Source organism: Bos indicus x Bos taurus, chromosome 5, assembly GCF_003369695.1.
Source record: "Bos indicus x Bos taurus breed Angus x Brahman F1 hybrid chromosome 5, Bos_hybrid_MaternalHap_v2.0, whole genome shotgun sequence".
In the NCBI taxonomy this organism is placed as follows: Eukaryota; Metazoa; Chordata; class Mammalia; order Artiodactyla; family Bovidae; genus Bos; species Bos indicus x Bos taurus.
In genome coordinates this window covers 54,746,988-54,767,354 of record NC_040080.1, presented here as the reverse complement: position 1 = coordinate 54,767,354, position 20,367 = coordinate 54,746,988, and the positions used below count along the sequence as shown (strand labels likewise).

The following is a 20,367-nucleotide window of genomic DNA, read 5'->3' as shown; positions in this document are numbered from 1 at the left end:
TGGCTCGTGAAGATCCCCTGGAGGAGGACATGGCCACCCATTCCAATATTCTTTACTGGAGAATCTCATGTACAGAGGAGCGTGATGGGCTACAGTCCATAGGGTCACAAGGAGCCAGCCACGACTGAAGTGGTTTAGCACAAAGTTAATGGAGAATGAAGGATTTTTATTAAATGTAAGAAAGGTGTACCTAAACAGAGTTAAACAATTAAAGACTGAACTGTGGTTGGTCCTGCAGAGCTAGTTAGATATTTACCTGTCCAGAGAAGGTTAGTTCTTGTTTCTTTCCACAGTCAGGGTGATAGAGAAAGGATTTCTTATAAATAGACTCTTCTTGCTTGAACTGTTCTATAATTTTTGCAGTGTCAAGAAATAAATTTAAGAGCAGAGTTAGGAGAATCCTTGTCTCCAGTCGTTTTCATTAGTGCAGTTTAGCAAATGTGCTAGAACAACAGATTCTCTAACCAAAGGAGCAACTTCCTATGGCGAGCCTTTCCTTAGGTGAAAGGTCATGTTCTTTAAACTAAACATTCTTTTCCCATTGACTAAAATGTCTTGATTTTTGTTACGTAGAAGAGAGTATGGAGGATGCAATGTGTGCCCTTGGGTCTGGCCTGGCTCCATTTTAATGGAAGCTCTTGTAGTTGAATCTGGAAGAGGCTTACCCTCTGAAACATGGGGAAGGGCTTTTTCATTTTTCCTACTTTGACATGTAGTTACTTTACCAGGTAGTGAAAAGGGCCTGGCACGTCACTCACACATTCAGAGTGTATAATAAATAATAACAATGATTATCCTCAGGTCAGTTCAGTTGCTCAGTCGCATCCGACTTTGCGACCCCATGAATTGCAGCACGCCAGGCCTCCCTGTCCATCACCAACTCCCGGAGTTCATTCAAACTCACATCCATCGAGTCGATGATGCCATCCAGCCATCTCATCCTCTGTCATCCCCTTCTCCTCCTGCCCTCAATCCCTCCCAGCATCACAGTCTTTTCCAATGAGTCAACTCTTCCCATGAGGTGGCCAAAGGATTGGAGTTTCAGCTTTAGCATCAGTCCTTCCAAAGAACACCCAGGACTGATCTCCTTCAGAATGGACTGGTTGGATCTCCTTGCAGTCCAAGGGACTCTCAAGAGTCTTCTCCAACACCATAGTTCAAAAGCATCAATCCTTCGGCACTCAGCTTTCTTCACAGTCCAACTCTCACATGCATACATGATCACTGGAAAAACCATAGCCTTGACTAGATGGACCTTTGTTGGCAAAGTAATGTCTCTGCTTTTGAATATGCTATCTAGGTTGGTCATAACTTTCCTTCCAAGGACTAAGCATCTTTTAATTTCATGGCTGCAGTCACCATCTGCAGTGATTTTGGAGCCCAGAAAAATAAAGTCTGACACTGTTTCCACAGTTTCCCCATCTATTTCCCATGAAGTGATGGGACCAGATGCCATGATCTTAGTTTTCCGAATGTTGAGTTTTAAGCCAACTTTTTCACTCTCCTCTTTCACTTTCATCAAGAGGCTTTTGAGTTCCTCTTCACTTTCTGCCATAAGGGTGGTGTCATCTGCATATCCGAGGTTATTGATATTTCTCCCGGCAATCTTGATTCCAGCTTGTGCTTCTTCCAGTCCAGCGTTTCTCATGATGTACTCTGCATATAAGTTAAATAAGCAGGGTGACGATATACAGCCTTGACATACTCCTTTTCCTATTTGGAACCAGTCTATTGTTCCATGTCCAGTTCTAACTGTTGTTTCCTGACCTGCATACAGATTTCTCAAGAGGCAGGTCAGGTGGTCTGGTATTCCCATGTCTTTCAGAATTTTCCACAGTTTATTGTGATCCACACAGTCAAAGGCTTTGGCATAGTCAATAAAGCAGAAATAGATGTTTTTCTGGAACTCTCTTCCTTTCTCCATGATCCAGCGGATGTTGGCAGTTTGATCTCTGGTTCCTCTGCCTTTTCTAAAACCAACTTGAACATCTGGAAGTTCACGGTTCATGTATTGCTGAAGCCTGGCTTGGAGAATTTTGAGCATTACTTTACTAGCATGTAAGATGAGTGCAATTGTGCGGTAGTTTGAGCATTCTTTGGCATTGCCTTTCTTTGGGATTGGAATGAAAACTGACCTTTTCCAGTCCTGTGGCCACTACTGAGGTTTCCAAATTTGCTGGCATGTTAAGTGCAGCACTTTCACAGGATCATCTTTCAGGATTTGAAATAGCTCAACTGGAATTCCATCACCTCCTCTAGCTTTGTTTGTAGTGATGCTTCCTAAGGCCCGCTTGACTTCACATTCCAGGATGTCTGGCTCTAGCTGAGTGATCACACCATCATGATTATCTGGGTCGTGAAGATCTTTTTTGTGTTCTTCTGTGTATTCTTGCCACCTCTTCTTAATATCTTCTGCTTCTGTTAGGTCCATTTCTGTCCTTTATCGAGCCCATCTTTGCATGAAATGTTCCCTTGGTATCTCTAATTTTCTTGAAGAGATCTCTAGTCTTTCCCATTCTCTTGTTTTCCTCTATTGTTTGCATTGATCCCTGAGGAAGGCTTTCTTATCTCTCCTTGCTATTCTTTGGAACTCTGCATTCAGATGCTTATATCTTTCCCTTTCTCCTTTGCTTTTCACTTCTCTTCTTTTCACAGATTATCCTACTTACTTTTTTTAGCCCCAAATTTATGTTTCTGCCATAGCTGTAAAAATCTAGCAATGCCATTTATTCTTGGGGAGCAAGTGTTTGAAAAGTCAGTGCCAGTTCTGAAGATAAAGCAGATGAGTGCAGGTGGGAGGTTGAACTTAGAGAAGCCCGCTGTCTGTAGGACAAGTGGGTGAAAACAGGAAGTCAAAAGATTGTGCTTGTAGAGGCTTGCCATTGGTAATTGTGGAAAGAAAGCAGGGACTGTCACTGTGGTTTCCTTCCTGGAGCCCATGAAGACTGCTTGTTAAATGTTGATTAAAAGAGAAAAACATGACTAGAAAACACTCTGATATTTACTGTTTTCAGCCTGACATTTCATATAGAAATAACTACAGGGAATATGGGAAGGAAGTTCAGTTCACTGGTGGCTCAATGTTAAGAATCCCCCTCCAATGCAGGAGACACAGGTTTGATCCCTGGGTTAGGAAGATCCTCTGGAGAAGGAAATGGTAAATACTTGCTCCAGTATGCTTGCCTGAGATATTCCATGGGCAGAGGCTACAGTGCATTGAATTACAAAAGAGCTGGACACGACTTAGCAACTGTAAACAAACAGAAATAACTATAATTGCATTTTAATACCTGAAGAATATTTCAGGACAGAAAGGATCATGCTTGTACTGCAGAGGATAACAGATGTGAAATTTCCCTGAAAAAAATTAAGAAATTATGTCTTAAAAAAAAAACACATAATATTATTATCTTTCCTTGCACTTCTGTGCAAGGTTTGTTTTTTTTGTTTTTTTTTTTCAGATCAGATCAGATCAGTCGCTCAGTCATGTCCAACTCTTTGCGACCCCATGAATCACAGCACGCCAGGCCTCCCTGTCCATCACCAACTCCCGGAGTTCACTCAGACTCACGTCCATCGAGTCGATGATGCCATCCAGCCATCTCATCCTCTGTCGTCCCCTTCTCCTCTTGCCCCCAATCCCTCCCAGCATCAGAGTCTTTTCCAATGAGTCAACTCTTCACATGAGATGGCCAAAGTACTGGAGTTTCAGCTTTAGCATCATTCCTTCCAAAGAAATCCCAGGGCTGATCTCCTTCAGAATGGACTGGTTGGATCTCCTTGCAGTCCAAGGGACTTTCAAGAGTCTTCTCCAACACCACAGTTCAAAAGCATCAATTCTCCGGCCCTCAGCCTTCTTCACAGTCCAACTCTCACATCCATACATGACCGCAGGAAAAACCATAGCCTTGACTAGACGAACCTTTGTTGGCAAAGTAATGTCTCTGCTTTTGAATATGCTATCTAGGTTGGTCATAACTTTCCTTCCAAGGAGTAAGCGTCTTTTAATTTCATGTCTGCAGTCACCATCTGTAGTGATTTTAGGGGGGCTCAAAGAAAAAAAGTTTTAGTTTTCTTAACTTTTGGCCTTTCTGAACATTACTGCCATTTACTGAAAGGTCAGAGGTCACAGAAATTCATGATGCAGAAATAAAGTGAAGAAAGACTTTACTTCCTCATGAATGCATTTTACTTCCATAAAATGGAAACACTTGATAAATACCAATGAATCTTGAAGGGAGAGATGGCAGAGGAAGCATGTTTTCCTCACTCCCATTAAAGATGCCTTTTTAGTACAGCAGAAAACCCCTCTCACAGGCTGTGGGTTTTGGGCCTTTCATCAAAAGCTGGAGTCCCACAGCCCAGGTAGACTCTAAGATTTCACATCCAGTGTCAGCTTACCATTCCATTAGGCAGAGTAGCCTGTGATTCATCGCCAGTCATCGGCCCCTGGAGGATGGCTAATGAGGTTTGAGGTTTCATTTAAGTTTTCTTTACAAAACTTTTTCTTTCCATGAAGATGAAAGTCAAGCATTTGCAGATAAGCTAAGCTGGAGTGCATTGCACTTCTCTGGAAAAGAAGAATGCAGAAGAATTGTGGGTAGAAATATGGGAAGGAAGTTCAGTTCAGTCGCTCAGTCGTGTCCTACTCTGTGACCCCATGAACTGCAGCACACCAGGCTTCCCTGTCCATCACCAGCTCCTGGAGCTTGCTCAAACTCATGTCCATCAAGTCAGTGATGCCATCCAGCCATCTCATCCTCTGTCATCCCCTTCTCCTCCTGACTTCCATCTTTCCCAGCATCAGAGTATTTTCCAGTGAGTAAGTTCTTTGCATCAGGTGGCCAGAGTATTGAAGTTTCAACTTCAGCATCAGTCCTTTCAGTGAACATTCAGAACTGATCTCCTTTCGGGTTGACTAGTTTGATCTCCTTGCAGTTCAAGGGACTCTCAAGAGTCTTTTCCAACACCACAGTTCAAAAGCATCCATTCTTCGGTGCTCAGCTTTCTTTATAATCCAACTCTCACATCCATACATGACTACTGGAAAAAACATAGCTTTGACTAGACAGACCTTTGTTGGCAAAGTAATGTCTCTGCTTTTGAATATGCTCTCTAGGTTGGTCATAACTTTTCTTCCAAGGAGTAAGTTTCTTTTAATTTCATGGCTGCAATCACCATCTGCCGTGATTTTGGAGCCCCCCCAAATAAAATCTGTCACTGTTTCCATTGTTTCCCCATCTATTTCCCATGAAATGATGGGACCAGATGCCATGATCTCAGTTTTCTGAATGTTGAGTTTTAAGCCAAATTTTTCACTCTCCTGTTTCACTTTCATCAAGAGGCTTTTTAGTTCTTCTTCACTTTCTTCCGTAAGAGTGGTGTCATCTGAATATCTGAGGTTATTGACATTTCTCCCGACAATCTTGATTCCTGCTTGTGCTTCATCCAGCCCGACATTTCGCATGATGTAATCTGCATGTAAGTTAAATAAGCAGGTGACAATATACAGCCTTGATGTACTCCTTTCCCAATTTGGAACCAGTCTGTTGTTCCATGTCCAGTTCTAACTGTTGCTTCTTGACCTGCATACAGATTTCTCAGGAGGCAGGTCAAGTGGTCTGGTATTCCCATCTCTTGAAGAATTTTCAGGGGTTTGTTGTGATCCACACAGTCAAAGGCTTTGGCGTAGTCAATAAAGCAGAAATAGATGTTTTTCTGGCATACTTTCTCGACGATGCAACAGATGTTGGTGATTTGATCTCTGGTTCCTCTGTTTTTTCTAAAACCAGCTTGAACATCTGGAAGTTCATGGTTCACGTACTGTTGAAGACTGGTGCTGGGGTCCAGCCCTGGCTGATCCAGGGTATTCGAAGGAGAGATGGCATAGGAGACCTATTTATTTAAATATTTATCAAAGATATAAAGAGTAATAGAATGAGGATAGCTCAGTGAGGAAATTCAGTGGAGAAAAGAGGCTGAAATAAGGATAGCTCAGTAGGAAAATTCAGTGAAGAAAAGAGGCTGAATAATTCAGCCAGAAGGTAAGAGAAAGAACGACATGGGGAGATCATGTTTCGGTGAGCAAGGCCTGAACTTTATTTTCCAAAGTAGTTTTTATACCTTAAGTTATGCATAGAGTATAATGGGGGAAGGGGTAGAGTCATGCAGCAAGCCAGGCTTTCTTCCTGCAAACTTATCATATCAAAAGCTTAGGTGATTTTCATCATCTTCTGGCCCAGAGGCCTGTTAACATTTTAAGACCCTTTCTTCAGAAAACTTATTTTTCTCTAAAGGTGATTGGTCAGGAGCCACCCTCCAAAAGCATTAGATAAAGTTGCATTCCTACAGAGCAAAGGTGTGGTGGGCTATAACAAGAAAAAGAATTAACTCAAGGGTCCCAGGTTACAAACATTAAAGCCTCTATTTACACCAATTATATTAATCACTATACTGCCAGGGACACAGCAGGTAAGGGATATGGAGACTTAGCAGCAAACATTGGCCCAACAAGTGAAAATCCCTTCACCAATACAATTTCTAATCAATCTTTTAACTGCTCAAAGGAATCTGTGTTTAGACAGTTTAGAACATCTCATGCCTCTCACAGTTGGGAGGCCCTGAGCAATCACATGTGGCTGGAAAAACCTATTCAGGCAGACTAGAGGACTTCCAAAGGAGTTTGTAGGTTGAAACACTGTCACACCCAGGAATTATTAACTGGAGCTGTAAGCTAACTCTTTTTTCAGAGAGAGGTAGTGGGGGACAGCCCCCCGTAAAGTCAGAGGTGTAGGTGAAAGCACAAAGCAGAAAGTAGGCAGATTCTGGTTTTGGGGGTAGATGCTCGATAATTTCCAGGGAGACTCCTGATGCTTGATCCCGCCTTTGCGTATGCCAAGCCTCCTTCCTCATGACCTTTGCCACAGGCAGAGCTCGCTCCCTGCAGACTGGCTTGGAGAATTTTGAGCATTACTTTACTAGCGTGTGAGATAAGTGCAACTGTGCGGTAGTTTGAGCATTCTTTGGCATTGCCTTTCTTTGGGATTGGAATGAAAACACCTTTTCCAGTCCTGTGGCCACTGCTGAGGTTTCCAAATTTGCTGGCATATTGAGTGCAGCACTTTCACAGCATCATCTTTCAGGATTTGAAATAACTCAACTGGAATTCCATCACCTCCACTAGCTTTGTTTGTAGTGGTGCTTTCTAAGGCCCACTTGACTTCACATTCCAGAATGTCTGGCTCTAGGTGAGTGATCACACCATCATAGTTATCTGGGTCATCAAGATCTTTTTTGTATAGTTCTTCTGTGTATTCTTGCCAGCTCTTCTTAATAGCTTCTGCTTCTGTTAGGTCCATACCATTTCTGTCCTTTATTGAGCCCATCTTTGCGTGAAATGCTCCCTTGGTATCTCTAATTTTCTCAAAGAGATCTTTCATCTTCCCCATTCTATTGTTTTCCTGTATTTCTTTACATTGATCCCTGAGGAAGGCTTTCTTATATCTCCTTGCTATTCTTTGGGATGGGAAGGAAAAGACATTTTAAATACCCTCCTACAACAAGGTCTAGATTAGGGGGAAAGTGACCTCACAGTGACACCATGAATTTATCCTACAGACCGTCCAGGTCCACCCCAACTTGTGAAGATCGAGGATGTCTGGGGAGAGAATGTTGCTCTATCATGGACCCCACCAAGGGATGATGGAAATACTGCCATTACAGGGTACACGATCCAGAAGGCTGATAAGAAGAGCATGGTAAGGTCTGGTTTCTCTGGTACAGAGCAGCAAAATCATAGTTCATCAGAAGTTAAGGGGGAGGCATGAAGTCCTCTTTGGTGAGGAACTCATGAGGGTCATGGAGAAGTGTCATGGCACAGTGGGAAGGGTAAGGCCTTAGGAGCCATGGAGAGTTGGACTTGAATTTGTACCTAAGACCACATATACGTGGACAGTCACTTGACCTCTTTGATTTCCATTTCCCTCATATGTAAAATAAGGACAGTGAAGTTTACCTTGCTTGTTTATCAAGAGGCTAAGACAATAGAATGCTCAATAGAATTCACTAAATTTATTCATTCAGCAAATATTTACTCACTATGAATTCTGGCTCAAATTTGCATCCATGCAACTTCTTTCTCTTTGTAAAATAATTGTTGGATACCATAGACTGATGTCTCAAAAAAAAAAAAAAAAAAGATAGCAGTTAGAAAAGAAAGAACAGCATATGCAAAGGTCCTGAGGAGGGAACAAGCTTAGAGTAATCAAGAAGCAAATCAACAAATATGAATTATTATTACCTATGCTTTATAAATGAGGATATTAAGGCTCAAAAGATTAAATGAATTGCTGGAAATCACCAGATTTTAAATGTTAAAACCTAGGTCTTTCTGACCAGAATCAATCCACTACACCCACCATTCCCCTGCCTGTAAGTTGGTGAATGAATAAATGAATGTTTTACACAGAATGTCACGGAGCCACTATCCATTCTCATAGGAAGAGTAGAACATCATACTGAATGATATTGACAGGAAGTCTTTAGGCATTTATACTAGTAGATCTCAGTAAGAACTTAGGTTATAAGGTTACACTGGATTAATAGAAGGGGAAAGGGATGAAAAGAGCAACCTAAGTAACAGGAATGGATTTCAAGTCTTTCGTTTTTGTAAACTATTTCTAGCCTGTCTTTCACCACAGTCCTGGATAGGTGCTACATGACAAAATAAGACTTGGCATTTAAAGAAACGTCTTTCAGCCAAACCCAGACAGCTTGAGAGCTAGATCAATGGGTGACTTTGCAAGGAAAGTATTGAATATTTTGGATTTCCTTAGCAAAAAGGGCTCTTCCCTGGACCTTTGTCTGGATGCTGGTAGTGAATCCAGGGGTACCACATTTCTTCCAGGTGCCCCATCCCTACCACACTGCCCAGCATTTGTCTTCTTAGATATCTAGTCAAGTCCAGGTGAGCCAGGATTTTGCTGCTGCTTCACGTGTCTTAGCTCTGCCTGCTGACAGGGGAGGAACCCCAACACCACACCATTATGTTTCTGGTGCATTTCAGCAGACCTACAGACCTGAAAATGCTCACCATGCCCAGTGCACTTCCCAGGAGCTCACCACACCACTGTCTTACTGTGCCTACAGATGCTGTTTTTCACTTAAGTTCCTATAGTCCTTTCTACCTTCCATAAACATTGTTTTCATGATGTACGCCAGCACATTCATGTGTTCATTCATTTCCTATTTGTTGAGCACTGTTCTAGCTGCTGGATCAAAAACAAACAGACAACTCATGCTCTTGGAGCACTCTTAGTATAAGCAAGAAGAAAGGCATAAACCAAATGTTAAAAACAATATAATTAATGTTGGAATAAAGGTGTGCATAAAGTGCTTTGGAAATTAAGGAGGACATAACTACAATTGCTGGGTGTCTTTAAAATAGAGGTCAGAGGCCCTAAACATTGCAAGAAAAATCCTTTTCCTTTAAGAGTTTTTTGGTTAGGAAATGTATTTTCTCAGTTAGTGGTACTAAATATGTGTAGTACAATGTGGTTTTCTACTAGTGACAAGATAAACTTTGAAGCCACTTTATTTCTTGACATGGTGAAGGAAAAATTAAAAAAAAAAAAAAGAAAGAATAACATAACTTTAACTCACTCAATCATTCAAGTATTCAGTTTTGTGCATGCTACCCACTATATACCAGGTGTTGTGATAAGGCACTGGAGATACAAGGGGTGAGAAGAAAAGTACATTTTTAACCGTCACTGTACATCATTGCAATGGGGAAAGTAGTGAAAAAGCAAGTAAAATAGTAAGTACATGATATATTTAAGGTAACAAGTGCTGTGAAGAAAACTAAGCCAGGTCAAAGTGAAAAACTATGACCAAAGTGGAGTGGTGGGAGGGTAAACAGTTAGGGAGGAGGTGATAATTAACAATTGAACAAAGAATTGAAAGAACCTATGATAATGGCACCCCACTCCAGTACTCTTGCCTGGGAAATCCTATGGATGGAGGAGCCTGGCAGTCCATGGGGTCGCTAAGAGTCAGACATGACTGAGTGACTTCACTTTCACTTTTCACTTTCATGCATTGGAGAAGGAAATGGCAACCCACTCCAGTGTTCATGCTTGGAGAATCCCAGAGGCAGGGGAGCCTGGTGGGCTGCCATCTATGGGGTCACACAGAGTCGGACACGACTGAAGCGACTTAGCAGCAGCAGCAGCAGTGGCATGATAATGATATTAGGCAAATTGATTGAGTGATGTTAACTTTTCTCTCATGATTTAGCATCAGTATGACCCTGGTGCTTGGGAAGGGAGCTTTATCATGGAACGTATACCAGCATTAATGTCCCAGAAAGAGAGGCATTTATCTGGATTTTCAAAAGAGACACTTGTTACTTCCAGGCAATACATGCTTTTCTTTAAATGGTTGAAGCAGATGTACAATATATGTTTAATAGGCCACAAAACAGGCTGTTCTAGTTAGTATAAATTTTAAGTTAAACCACATATAAGTCAGAATGACATCCCCACAGCTCATTATGCGAAAATTTCTTCCATCATCATCTAGGGTAAATGAATCTAATGTGTAAATGAACATTAAATTACATAATCAGGTATAAATCAATTATAAAGTATTAAATTAAATATACATTTCTGTTACCCTAAATATAAAAAATAGTGCTTTTTTTTTTCTTTAGTTAATGCAACATCCCTGTTATTTATTCTAATTAACAATTGAAATAGCTGTGTATTTTGAAGTGATTTTCCTTAAATTATCTTTGTTTGTTTTTTAGGAGTGGTTCACCGTTATTGAGCATTATCACCGAACCAGTGCCACCATTACTGAACTGGTCATTGGAAACGAGTATTATTTCCGGGTCTTTGCTGAAAACATGTGTGGCCTCAGTGAAGATGCAACAATGACAAAAGAGAGTGCCGTGATTGCCAAGGATGGTGAGTTGGGAGTGGGCTGGACATCAGTGGACCTTAGTGTTAAGTGATGAGACAGAGAAAGAAAAAGAGATGTGGCAAAATGAATAAGAAATCATAAACGCCCATTCAAAACTGTGGTAAGAATGGCCAACTAAAATATAATCTTACATGTAAAATATTTTAAGGAAAACTGTACTATGATTATATTTTTTAACATACATAATTTCATTCATTCCAACATCTGGACAGTGGGTCTCTCAATGACTAACATCACAGGGATAGGAAAAAGTCACCATTTACTTCTAGAGCTTGGGTTATTCTATTCCTGGACACCTTCGAGGATGCTGCTTATAAGAGCCATTTTGTATGAAAGGAGAAGTTGGATTCCACCCTCGTCATTTCGTTTCCTCATAAATCATGTCCTTCCAGCCCTTCCTCATTACATTCAGGTTAAAACACATTGCTGAGCAAGACACCCAGACACTGAATTCTTCCCAATATTTATTTTGGTTCCAGATGGCTCTCTGGCTTTCTGTCCCATGTGAGATTGGTTCTAATTGGTACCTTTCTAAATGAATGCCTTTGTTCATGTTTTTACATGTTTTTCTAAGCTCAGAGGGGCTTCCCAGGTTGCACAGTGGTAAAAGAATCCGGTTGCCAATGCACGAGATGCAGGAGACTTGGGTTCGATCCCTGGTAGGGAAGATCCCCTGGAGAATAAAATGGCAACCCACACCTGTATTCTTTTTTTTTTACTAAAACATTTAATTAGCAAAAACTATTACAATAGCAAAGAAAAACCCACTCCAGCATTCTTGCCTGGAAAATTTCATGGACAGAGGAGCCTGGTGGGCTACAGTTCTTGGGATCGCAAAGAGTCAGACATAATTGAGCGACTGAGAGCGTGAGCATGCACTAAACTGAAGGAAGTTTTTATCATAGTCAACTCTGCCAAGAATAATATTTTTATTTTTAACTTGCTTATGTTTAATGCTTGTTTTTAAGGCAAAATCTACAAAAATCCAGTGTATGAAGACTTCGATTTCACAGAGGCACCTATGTTTACTCAGCCATTGGTCAACACCTATGCTGTAGCTGGTTACAATGCTACGCTGAACTGCAGTGTGAGAGGAAATCCTAAGGTACCAGTTTTTTTCTTTAATCACATTAAATTAAATTTAAGAATTAACTCCAAACTCCATCTTTTATATTTGCTATGTTATAACTGTAAGTATTGGGTTGGTCAAAAAGTTTATTCAGGTTTTTCCATGACATCTTATGGCAAAATCCAAATGAACATTTTGGCCAACTGTACTAATATTAATTGACTTTGCAACTGCTCAATGTGTGTGTGTGTGTGTGTTTTCTGGGATAGAGAGATGGGACATGCAGGGTGATGATGTTGGTGGGTACTAAAGGACACTATTTAAATGTATAAAAATGTTTCCTTACTAACTAAGGAATATTTTCTAAGGAAAAAACAAACCACTTATTTTTAAAAGAACTGAGAGGTAAGGAGATGGAAGTAATATTGTGTCATCTGAAAAATTAGGTGGTGATACTGATTTATCAAGTTTCTTGTAATAGTGTAAAGCAAATGGTGATACTATAATGGAAGGCAGAATACAAAACGTTCGGTGATAAAGGTACAGAGCACCAGGAAGGAGAGACGGCATCTGACTGAACAGGTTACATGTTGGCATTTGAAAAGAACAACATATTAATGAATGTTGCCCACAGAGCTATCTATCCCTGGGCGGTGCTGAGAGAAAGTGCCCTAGAATTTGGAAAAATTGCAAATGGTGATATTTTTCCAGCATATACCAAGAGCAGAAATAGAGAAGTGAAAGGGATAAGCCAGGCTGAGGATGCAAAGAAGATGCTAAATCTATATTTAATTGGAGGTGATGTTGGTACGTGCAAGTGGGAATGACCAGGAGGAGAGAAGAACATCACTGGAGCTTGGGAGAAAGGCGAGGGCTGTGACTCTTGGTCTGGGTGCGCCAAGCATGGAATTGCTGCATCCCACCCTTTGGAGCTGAAACTCTAGGAAGGAATATCAGAAGAAAGAGAGAAGTGAAGTGAAATGTGAAGGACCAAGATGTGAGCCTCAGGAAATGTGCCCGTTTGAAAGGTGAAAGGAGGAAGAGGACAGTGAGGACACTGAGAAGTGCTATCTTTTGGGTTTGAGCAAGGCAAAATCATTTAAGAGATAGAGGCAAGAGTGTGTGTTTACAGAAAGGAAGAGAAGACAGTGTGAGAATGGAAAGGAGAGTTAGTGTTGGTGTAGCAGAATGGAGTAGCCTTCCTGGGTGACTGGATCATTATTGATCTGGGATTATCTGATTGGAGCAGAACCATCCATTGCCACCAGATGATGAAAACAGGTGTCAGAAGAGAGATTAAATAGTGAGGAGGGTTAAGCAGCTCATAAAAAGTTAGAAAAGCATATTGGGGAAAACATAAAGAAAATTGACCGGTGATGACACTTTACAGGGATTCTTTGCAAAACATTGAGTGATATACGTGCTCCTGGACGAGTCAATCTCATAGACATGTAAATGGAATTTAAATGTAATTGAATCTGTTTGGGAAGATCACCCCAGGGCTGTCCTCTAAAGAAGTCTGGCTGTTTCTTGGAAACTGCTCATTTGCTTCCTGTCCAAGCATTAAGTAGAATTTAATTTGAAGAGAATTAGTGCCTAAGTTGATGTGGATTCTTCTTAGATGTAGTGTTTTCTTTCTAAGCCACATTTGAACATTCTGTCACTGGCTTGGATGGTCTATACCCCAGGCCTAGTACAGATATGTTTTGACCTAGTTTGTTTCCATCTTCAGCCCAAAATTACCTGGATGAAGAACAAAGTTGTTATTAAGGATGATCCAAGATACAGGATGTTCAGCAACCAAGGGGTCTGTACTCTGGAGATTCGCAAGCCCAGCCCCTATGACGGGGGCACTTACTGCTGCAAAGCAGTCAATGACCTCGGGACAGTGGAGATCGAATGCAAACTGGAGGTGAAAGGTAGGACATCCCAGATCTCGTGTAGACCGAAATGAAAGAAAATCATTTAATTACTATCCTTACTACCTAATCCAAATTGCTTGCTAGCATTTTGGGGATAGGTTAGGAAGGTGGGGATAAGATACGAGGAGAGGACATTTTTCATTCTGCATTCACTTTATTTGTGACAGCTACTTGATTTTTTAAGTAGACTTATTTTCATCTCTTGAAATTATTGTTATCTAAAGGACTATTAATTTCAGTGAACTTGTTATGTGCACAGCATGGTAACAATGACTCAAGTCAAGCGGTATTACTTTTGTGATGTAGTCCATCTTAGATAAATGTAAAAATTCACTGATAAAACCACTATTTTTAACTAGTTTACTATCTTTGTGAAACTATATATGTAAATTTGCTAATTTAGTATTTAATATTACAAATGTGCATGCTCTGTCGCTTCAGTCGTGTCCAACTCTTTAAGATCCCATGGACTGTAGCCCACCAGGCTCCTCTGTCCATGGGATTCTCTAGGCAAGAATACTGGAGTGGGTTGCCATTTTCTTCTCCAAATGTAGAATTCAGCATACACATAACCCACTTCTTTTAAAATCTCACTAGAGAATTTCCACTTGGAGGTATACATTTCATTTATACTAGTTTTCAGAAGTGTTTCAACTAATGTAAACCAAGAAAAGACATAAAAATTGATGTCAGAAAAATCTCAGTGTAATTGTCATCTTAATCAATTTTTATATTAATTGAAGATAAGTTTTATGCTGAAACTTTTTTCTTGACAATCAGTACCTATTTTGGGACACCATGAAGAGTCATACACCTGTCAGAGTCACTGTTAGGAGTTAATGGGTGACATGATGCTAATGTCTTTTCTTTCATTCTTGTACTATATTGCTGCTTTATAACAACCAAAGTCTTTACTTTTCCTACCTCTCTATAATGGAGAAATTATAATCTAAAAGTCAGCTATGACTTTATAAATATCTGTTTTAGAAAAAGTGTTAGTAAATGTTTAAGGTATTTATGTAAATAATAGCAACAACAAAAGTTTTTTAATTCCTAATCTAGTGTAAATATAGTGGAAAAACTTCTTGAAACACTTTTTTCCTTCTCTAACTTTAAAAAAAAATCAGTGTTCTTTCTCTTATGATATGTGTTCATCCTCAGATAGTACAGGAGAGTAGATGCACAATTGATAGAAATTAAGAAAAACTTTTTTTCTTCTCAAATGTAAAACATATAATATTCTTAGAAAATTTTAAACCTTTCTATTGAGATAGTGGATACAAATTTAAATGTTGTTCTTTTAGCTATTTATTAGCTTTAAATGCAAATGAAGGTCACAATGCAAACACATCTGATTTCTAAACTCCTAATTAGTTCCAAGGTATTGTTGCTACTTACATTCCAACGCCCAAAAAACAAGAACTCAAAAATCAAAAACCCAAGACTACATTTGCATGCTCTGAAAATAGCTGAATGTTGCTAATGATATAAAATGATGGTTTCATAAATGGTTCAACATTTGGGGTCATCCATAAGTGAATAATTTTATGCATCTATAAATGCTATATTTTATGCTAATTGTATAATAAATTGTAACACAAATAATGTATTCTAGTATATAAATTCATAATAAGCTATCAACTGTGATATATTGGTAAAAGCTTTTGGTCCTAAAAGTAAAGCCAAGATTGTTTGTCATCAGATTGTTATCTGATAATACATGAGTTGAATCAAATTAAGCTGTGAAAAAAACAAAAATAAAGGTAAGAATGTCAACTGAGAATAAATAAATACTGGTGCAAATATTCTAATTCTGCAGTGATATATCAAGGAGTAAATTCCCCTGGACAACCAGTCTTCCTGGAGGGGCAGCAACAGGTTTTACAAGTTCATATCCCACTGGATATTTCTTCCTTCTGTTCCATTCCTCTTACATGAAATCGCACTTTGCATGTAAAGCTTGTCTTTCTCTTTTGCTTTTAATTATATTTCTTAGCAGCTCATGGCATACAGTGGTTATGCCATGAACAAGGAAGGCCAAATTATTCAAGGATATTAGGTAATGTAGAAATATGTTTTGTCTGAAAACCAAGTACCATACCACAGGTTCCCATAAATAAAGCCAAAAAGCCACATTAGGTGATGTCCTCATTTTAGATATAAGAGTACCAGAATTCAGGAATCAATGACGTTTCTTTAATACTTTCGTCTTCAAGTGCAGAGAGATATGTTCTTCCTTTAAGATAGTATCCAGTGTAGGTCTGTTAGATTCATGTTGAAGTTCAGAAAACTGAACATTTTTCTGTTGCTAGGCTGTAGAAAAAGTGTTCTGTGTATTTGCGATGGGGAGAGGACACAAATAAAAAATGTTTGGAATATTAGGCTCCAATATTTGGAAACTTCCATATTTAAGATTGTCCAATGAAAACTTCTAGATACTAGTAGAGTATCTGTAATCCATCTATCTGTTGAACATTTTGTATATTTTCATGGGACCAAGATTATTTCATATATTCATGAACTTAGGAAAGAAAATTCTAGACCCTGTTACTTAATATATTAAGTGGTAAATGGGTCCTGCAGTATATATATAGATTGAGCCCCGTTTGGAAGAGTGAATTAAGGAGTTCTTCAGGGCTAGATGAGCAACCTGATGTAAACTCTAATGACATAGACCCATGCCTGGGTTTACAATGTTAGCTTTCTGAATTCCTAGAGATAATGTCAGCTTTCAAAAGAGCAAAGAATTAGGATTCTTTAAAGTTTGGTAGATTGCACATATAGTCACTTTCTAGCCTGTTTTTTTTTTTTTTTTTTTTTTAAGCCTTGTGTTTATTTAGAGTGGTCATATTGGGTTGGGCAACAAGTTTGTTCAGGTTTTTCCCTAAGCTGTTATGGAAAAACCCAATGAACTTTATGGCCAAACCAATATATAGTCAGTTCAGAATACAATGTTATAGAATAATTTTCAAGTCCACTTGATAATTTTGCCTTTTAGAATTTCAACATATATATATGTACACTAATACTTCGTCTATTGTCCCTGTTTTTCTTTTGTTGAAAAACACAATATATATATGTTGTAGGGTTTTTTTTTTTTTTTTTTAGCTAATGGTTTGGAAGCTGTTCCTATAATTATTCACATTACAGTCAAACTGGCTTTGCCACCTGTTCAGGCAAAGTGGTTGTGCCTATTAATAAATGTTTTACCTATTAATGATCCTTTTGAAGTGACTGGATCCCTGCCCTTCATTCCGTGCGCTTCTATTTTCCTATACTTTTCACCTGACTAAGGATTAATGAAATCACCTCATCATAATCGTGACCATAATTTCCTCCAACAAGTACTCAACTTTGGTTTTAGCACTTTATTAATGCTTACAACGTCTCTCTCTCTTTCTCTCTCTTTTCCTTAGTTGTAGCACAGTAAGGATTTTTGAATGTATATTATCATCTAAGGTAAGCTTTCATATGATTTTGGCATATGAAGCTTATGACTGTCATAAGCCATACAAAGCTTGTGGAGTATGGCATGATTTTCATTATGTAATCCAATGAAAATAGACTCTTTAAAATCTCTAACATTGTAGTTGTAATGTGTATTTCAGTATCTTGACATTAACGGCTAATACTTATCACAACAATCTTCTGTTGACATGAAGCAAGTTGTTGAATGCAGTAGAGCATGAATTAAAGCATTTAATGTAGATGAAAATGAGTGATACCCAAGCATTCTGAACGCTTTGCATCAAGGAATGGACATGTACATAAGTGGCATCATTTCTACCAATATGTGACTTGATTTTTTTTTTTAAAAAGGAGAATGATTTTCCCAAATTTGCATTAAAGGAGTTTTAAGAATGTTCAAATGGCATGCTGTTTTTGTCTGGACGTGAATTTATTAGCAAGTAGTAAAACACTTTTCTAAAGGACCATGAATTTTTATGGTTTCATGGGGTCTCTCGTGAAAGGTACTTTTAGTTTTAAAATGCAATTCAGAACCATGGAGGGTAAGTATGAAATATTAAGTGGTGTTTCTCTCACCTTCAGATGTACTGGACAGATTTTACTATTAATTTTTATTTTATTATTTTACAGATTTTACTCTTGAACAGATTTTACTATATTTCCAATTTTTGCACTTTTGACAGTGTGTGAATAGCCAAAGTTAAAAGAGTAGTCCCTTTTTTCTTATCCCATGTGCTTCAATGGGAACTCTTTGTGCTTAATTAAAAAGAACATTAACAAACTGGAAAAGGTTCTTCCTACTGACTCATAACACGATTTGCATTTATTCTGCCATTCAGTCAGAATACTGAAATCATTCTATAGAGCAATCTCAAAAACCTTGCAAAGGGCAATAAACACTCTCCAACTAGTTGGGAATTTAAACCAAGAACAGATAATAGTAGGGAACAAAAAAACTGCTATGTGTCTGCAGGGAACTTGCTTTTCCTTCTCAATGCGGAGTGTTTTAGATTCTAAATGTACTAAACCCAAGAGAAGATTTCCAAGTAGGGACTGAATGAATCTTTGTAACTAACTGAAACATAATTAGTCACATTTGCAAGCAGCTAGTCAAGAGGTCTTGTTTCAGGGATTTTTCACGTGTAGACAGTTTTGACTTTGCTTTTTCCTTCTTATCCTTTCTAGGTGGCCTTTCCTTCTGCAGGCTCCTCTTGCAAGGTGTGCCTCCTAACATAATTGATTCATATTTGCGAGACTTGCACTCAAGCAACCCTGAGGAATAAAGGGCCTGGGCACTGCCTCTCTGCACGCCACTGCTTTGAAATCGGGTTGCAATGAGAAAGCATTTGTTTTTCCACCAGGCTCCCAAGTGTGGTCGTTTTTTTTCCTCCTGATGCTGAAGAAAAAAAAAAATGTTTGCACGGATTGCTTAATTAAAAATTGCAAACAAAATCTCATTTGAAGTTAGCATTTTGGTCATTGTTGTCTTTGCTTGGTCACTGTACTTTCCAAAAAAATGCAAGCTATAGAATAATCAGAAACAGTTATTTTAGCTTAACATAATAGACTCTGAAATCTTTTTTTCCCTTAGAGTAAATATATATATATATATACACACACACACACACACACAATAAACAGCAATGTAACCTTAAAACCCATCTTTCTCTGGATCTAAGAAATTTTTCTAAGCAAAGAAGAGTTGTTTATTTCCCACAACCCTACTTAACTCCAGTGGATCTGTGCCCTTTTCCCCATTTAAATTTACTATGAGACATTCTTGAAGTCTTTCAGACAAGTTTTCTCAACAGAAGGGAAAATGTATTCAATAAATGGTACAATAAATCTGAACTATTTATGATGAAATGATACAGTATTTGTTTATGTGTTTGGGGTTGCATGATCAGACAGACCTAAGGACACAGGCTAAGAGTCAGGATGCTACCAAACTCAGGCCTGACCCAAGTCATGTCTCTGGCACAGCATCCTGGCCAAATGCACCAGAGTTCCTGCTAAATACCTCGTCACACTGATGGAGAGCTGTTGTAGACTACAGAGCAGTTACAGATTTAGAGTTTGCTGATGGCATCTATTCAAATTGATGAAAGCTTATTCCAAAATCTAGATGCCAATAAACATTTGTATTATAAACAATGTCCTTCACTTTCCTGATACTGCAGAGAAAGTTTCACTTCGGGGAGTGGAGTAGAGGGTGGGTAAGGTACCACACCGTTACTGTTTTCTACATATGGTATATCCTCATGTTAAGAATACTTATACATTGCAAAGTTCCCATAAGGAAGAAAATGTCCATTTTGAAATTGCAAAGAACAGAGTATCAGAAGCTGTCATTGCTATTAACTTTCCTGTAAGTTTGCTTAAATTTCCATTGAATTTGTTTAAATTCCATTAAATAACTTTGTTTAAATTTCCATTAAAGAAAAATGATATACCACAGGAATTTACGAAAAATTCTTTTGGGAAATGAAACATTCATTAAAATTTTTTAAAGAATTACACTATTGACTCACTTTATTTTTATTTATTTACTCACTGTAAAAGAAAGCTTGATGAATGTTTACATCTTGATTAATGCAGAAGTAGGAAAAAGCCCTACTAGTTCCAAGAAACATTGGAATAAGGCAATACATCCTTAATCACTCACTTTTATTTTTGTTTTAATTTCATTGGAGTACAGTGATTTACAATGTTGTATTAGTTTCAGGTGTATAGCAAAGTGATTCAGTTATATATGTACACATATTTATTCTTTTTCAGATTCTTTTCTCATATATATTACCACAGAATATAGAGTAGAATTCCCTGTGCTCTATAGTAGGTCCTTGCTGATTATCCTTCTTACATATATAGTGTGTGTATGTTAATCCCAAACCCCTGGTTGATCCCTCCCCACACCCTCCTGAT

The 20,367-nt window shown here is 38.7% G+C and overlaps 1 protein-coding gene across 21 annotated transcripts in view; it reads left to right on the top strand.

The window, feature by feature from the left end:
• The window catches only part of MYBPC1 (myosin binding protein C, slow type), a 101,416-nt gene extending 82,105 nt beyond the window's left edge, over positions 1 to 19,311 (top strand). For 8 of the 21 annotated variants that reach the window (XM_027542001.1, XM_027541997.1, XM_027541990.1 and 5 more), the window contains 5 exons: positions 7,618 to 7,757; positions 10,808 to 10,967; positions 11,952 to 12,088; positions 13,785 to 13,971; positions 18,628 to 19,311. In XM_027542001.1, the coding sequence (XP_027397802.1) occupies positions 7,618 to 7,757; positions 10,808 to 10,967; positions 11,952 to 12,088; positions 13,785 to 13,971; positions 18,628 to 18,725 (722 nt within the window). In that variant the 3' untranslated portion in view covers positions 18,726 to 19,311. Of the gene's footprint in view, positions 1 to 7,617; positions 7,758 to 10,807; positions 10,968 to 11,951; positions 12,089 to 13,784; positions 13,972 to 15,793; positions 15,862 to 17,390; positions 17,434 to 18,627 lie in introns of all 21 variants that reach the window. The other 13 variants (XM_027542002.1, XM_027542008.1, XM_027542007.1 and 10 more) reach the window with 3 other exon arrangements.
• Positions 19,312 to 20,367: the final 1,056 nt, after the last annotated feature.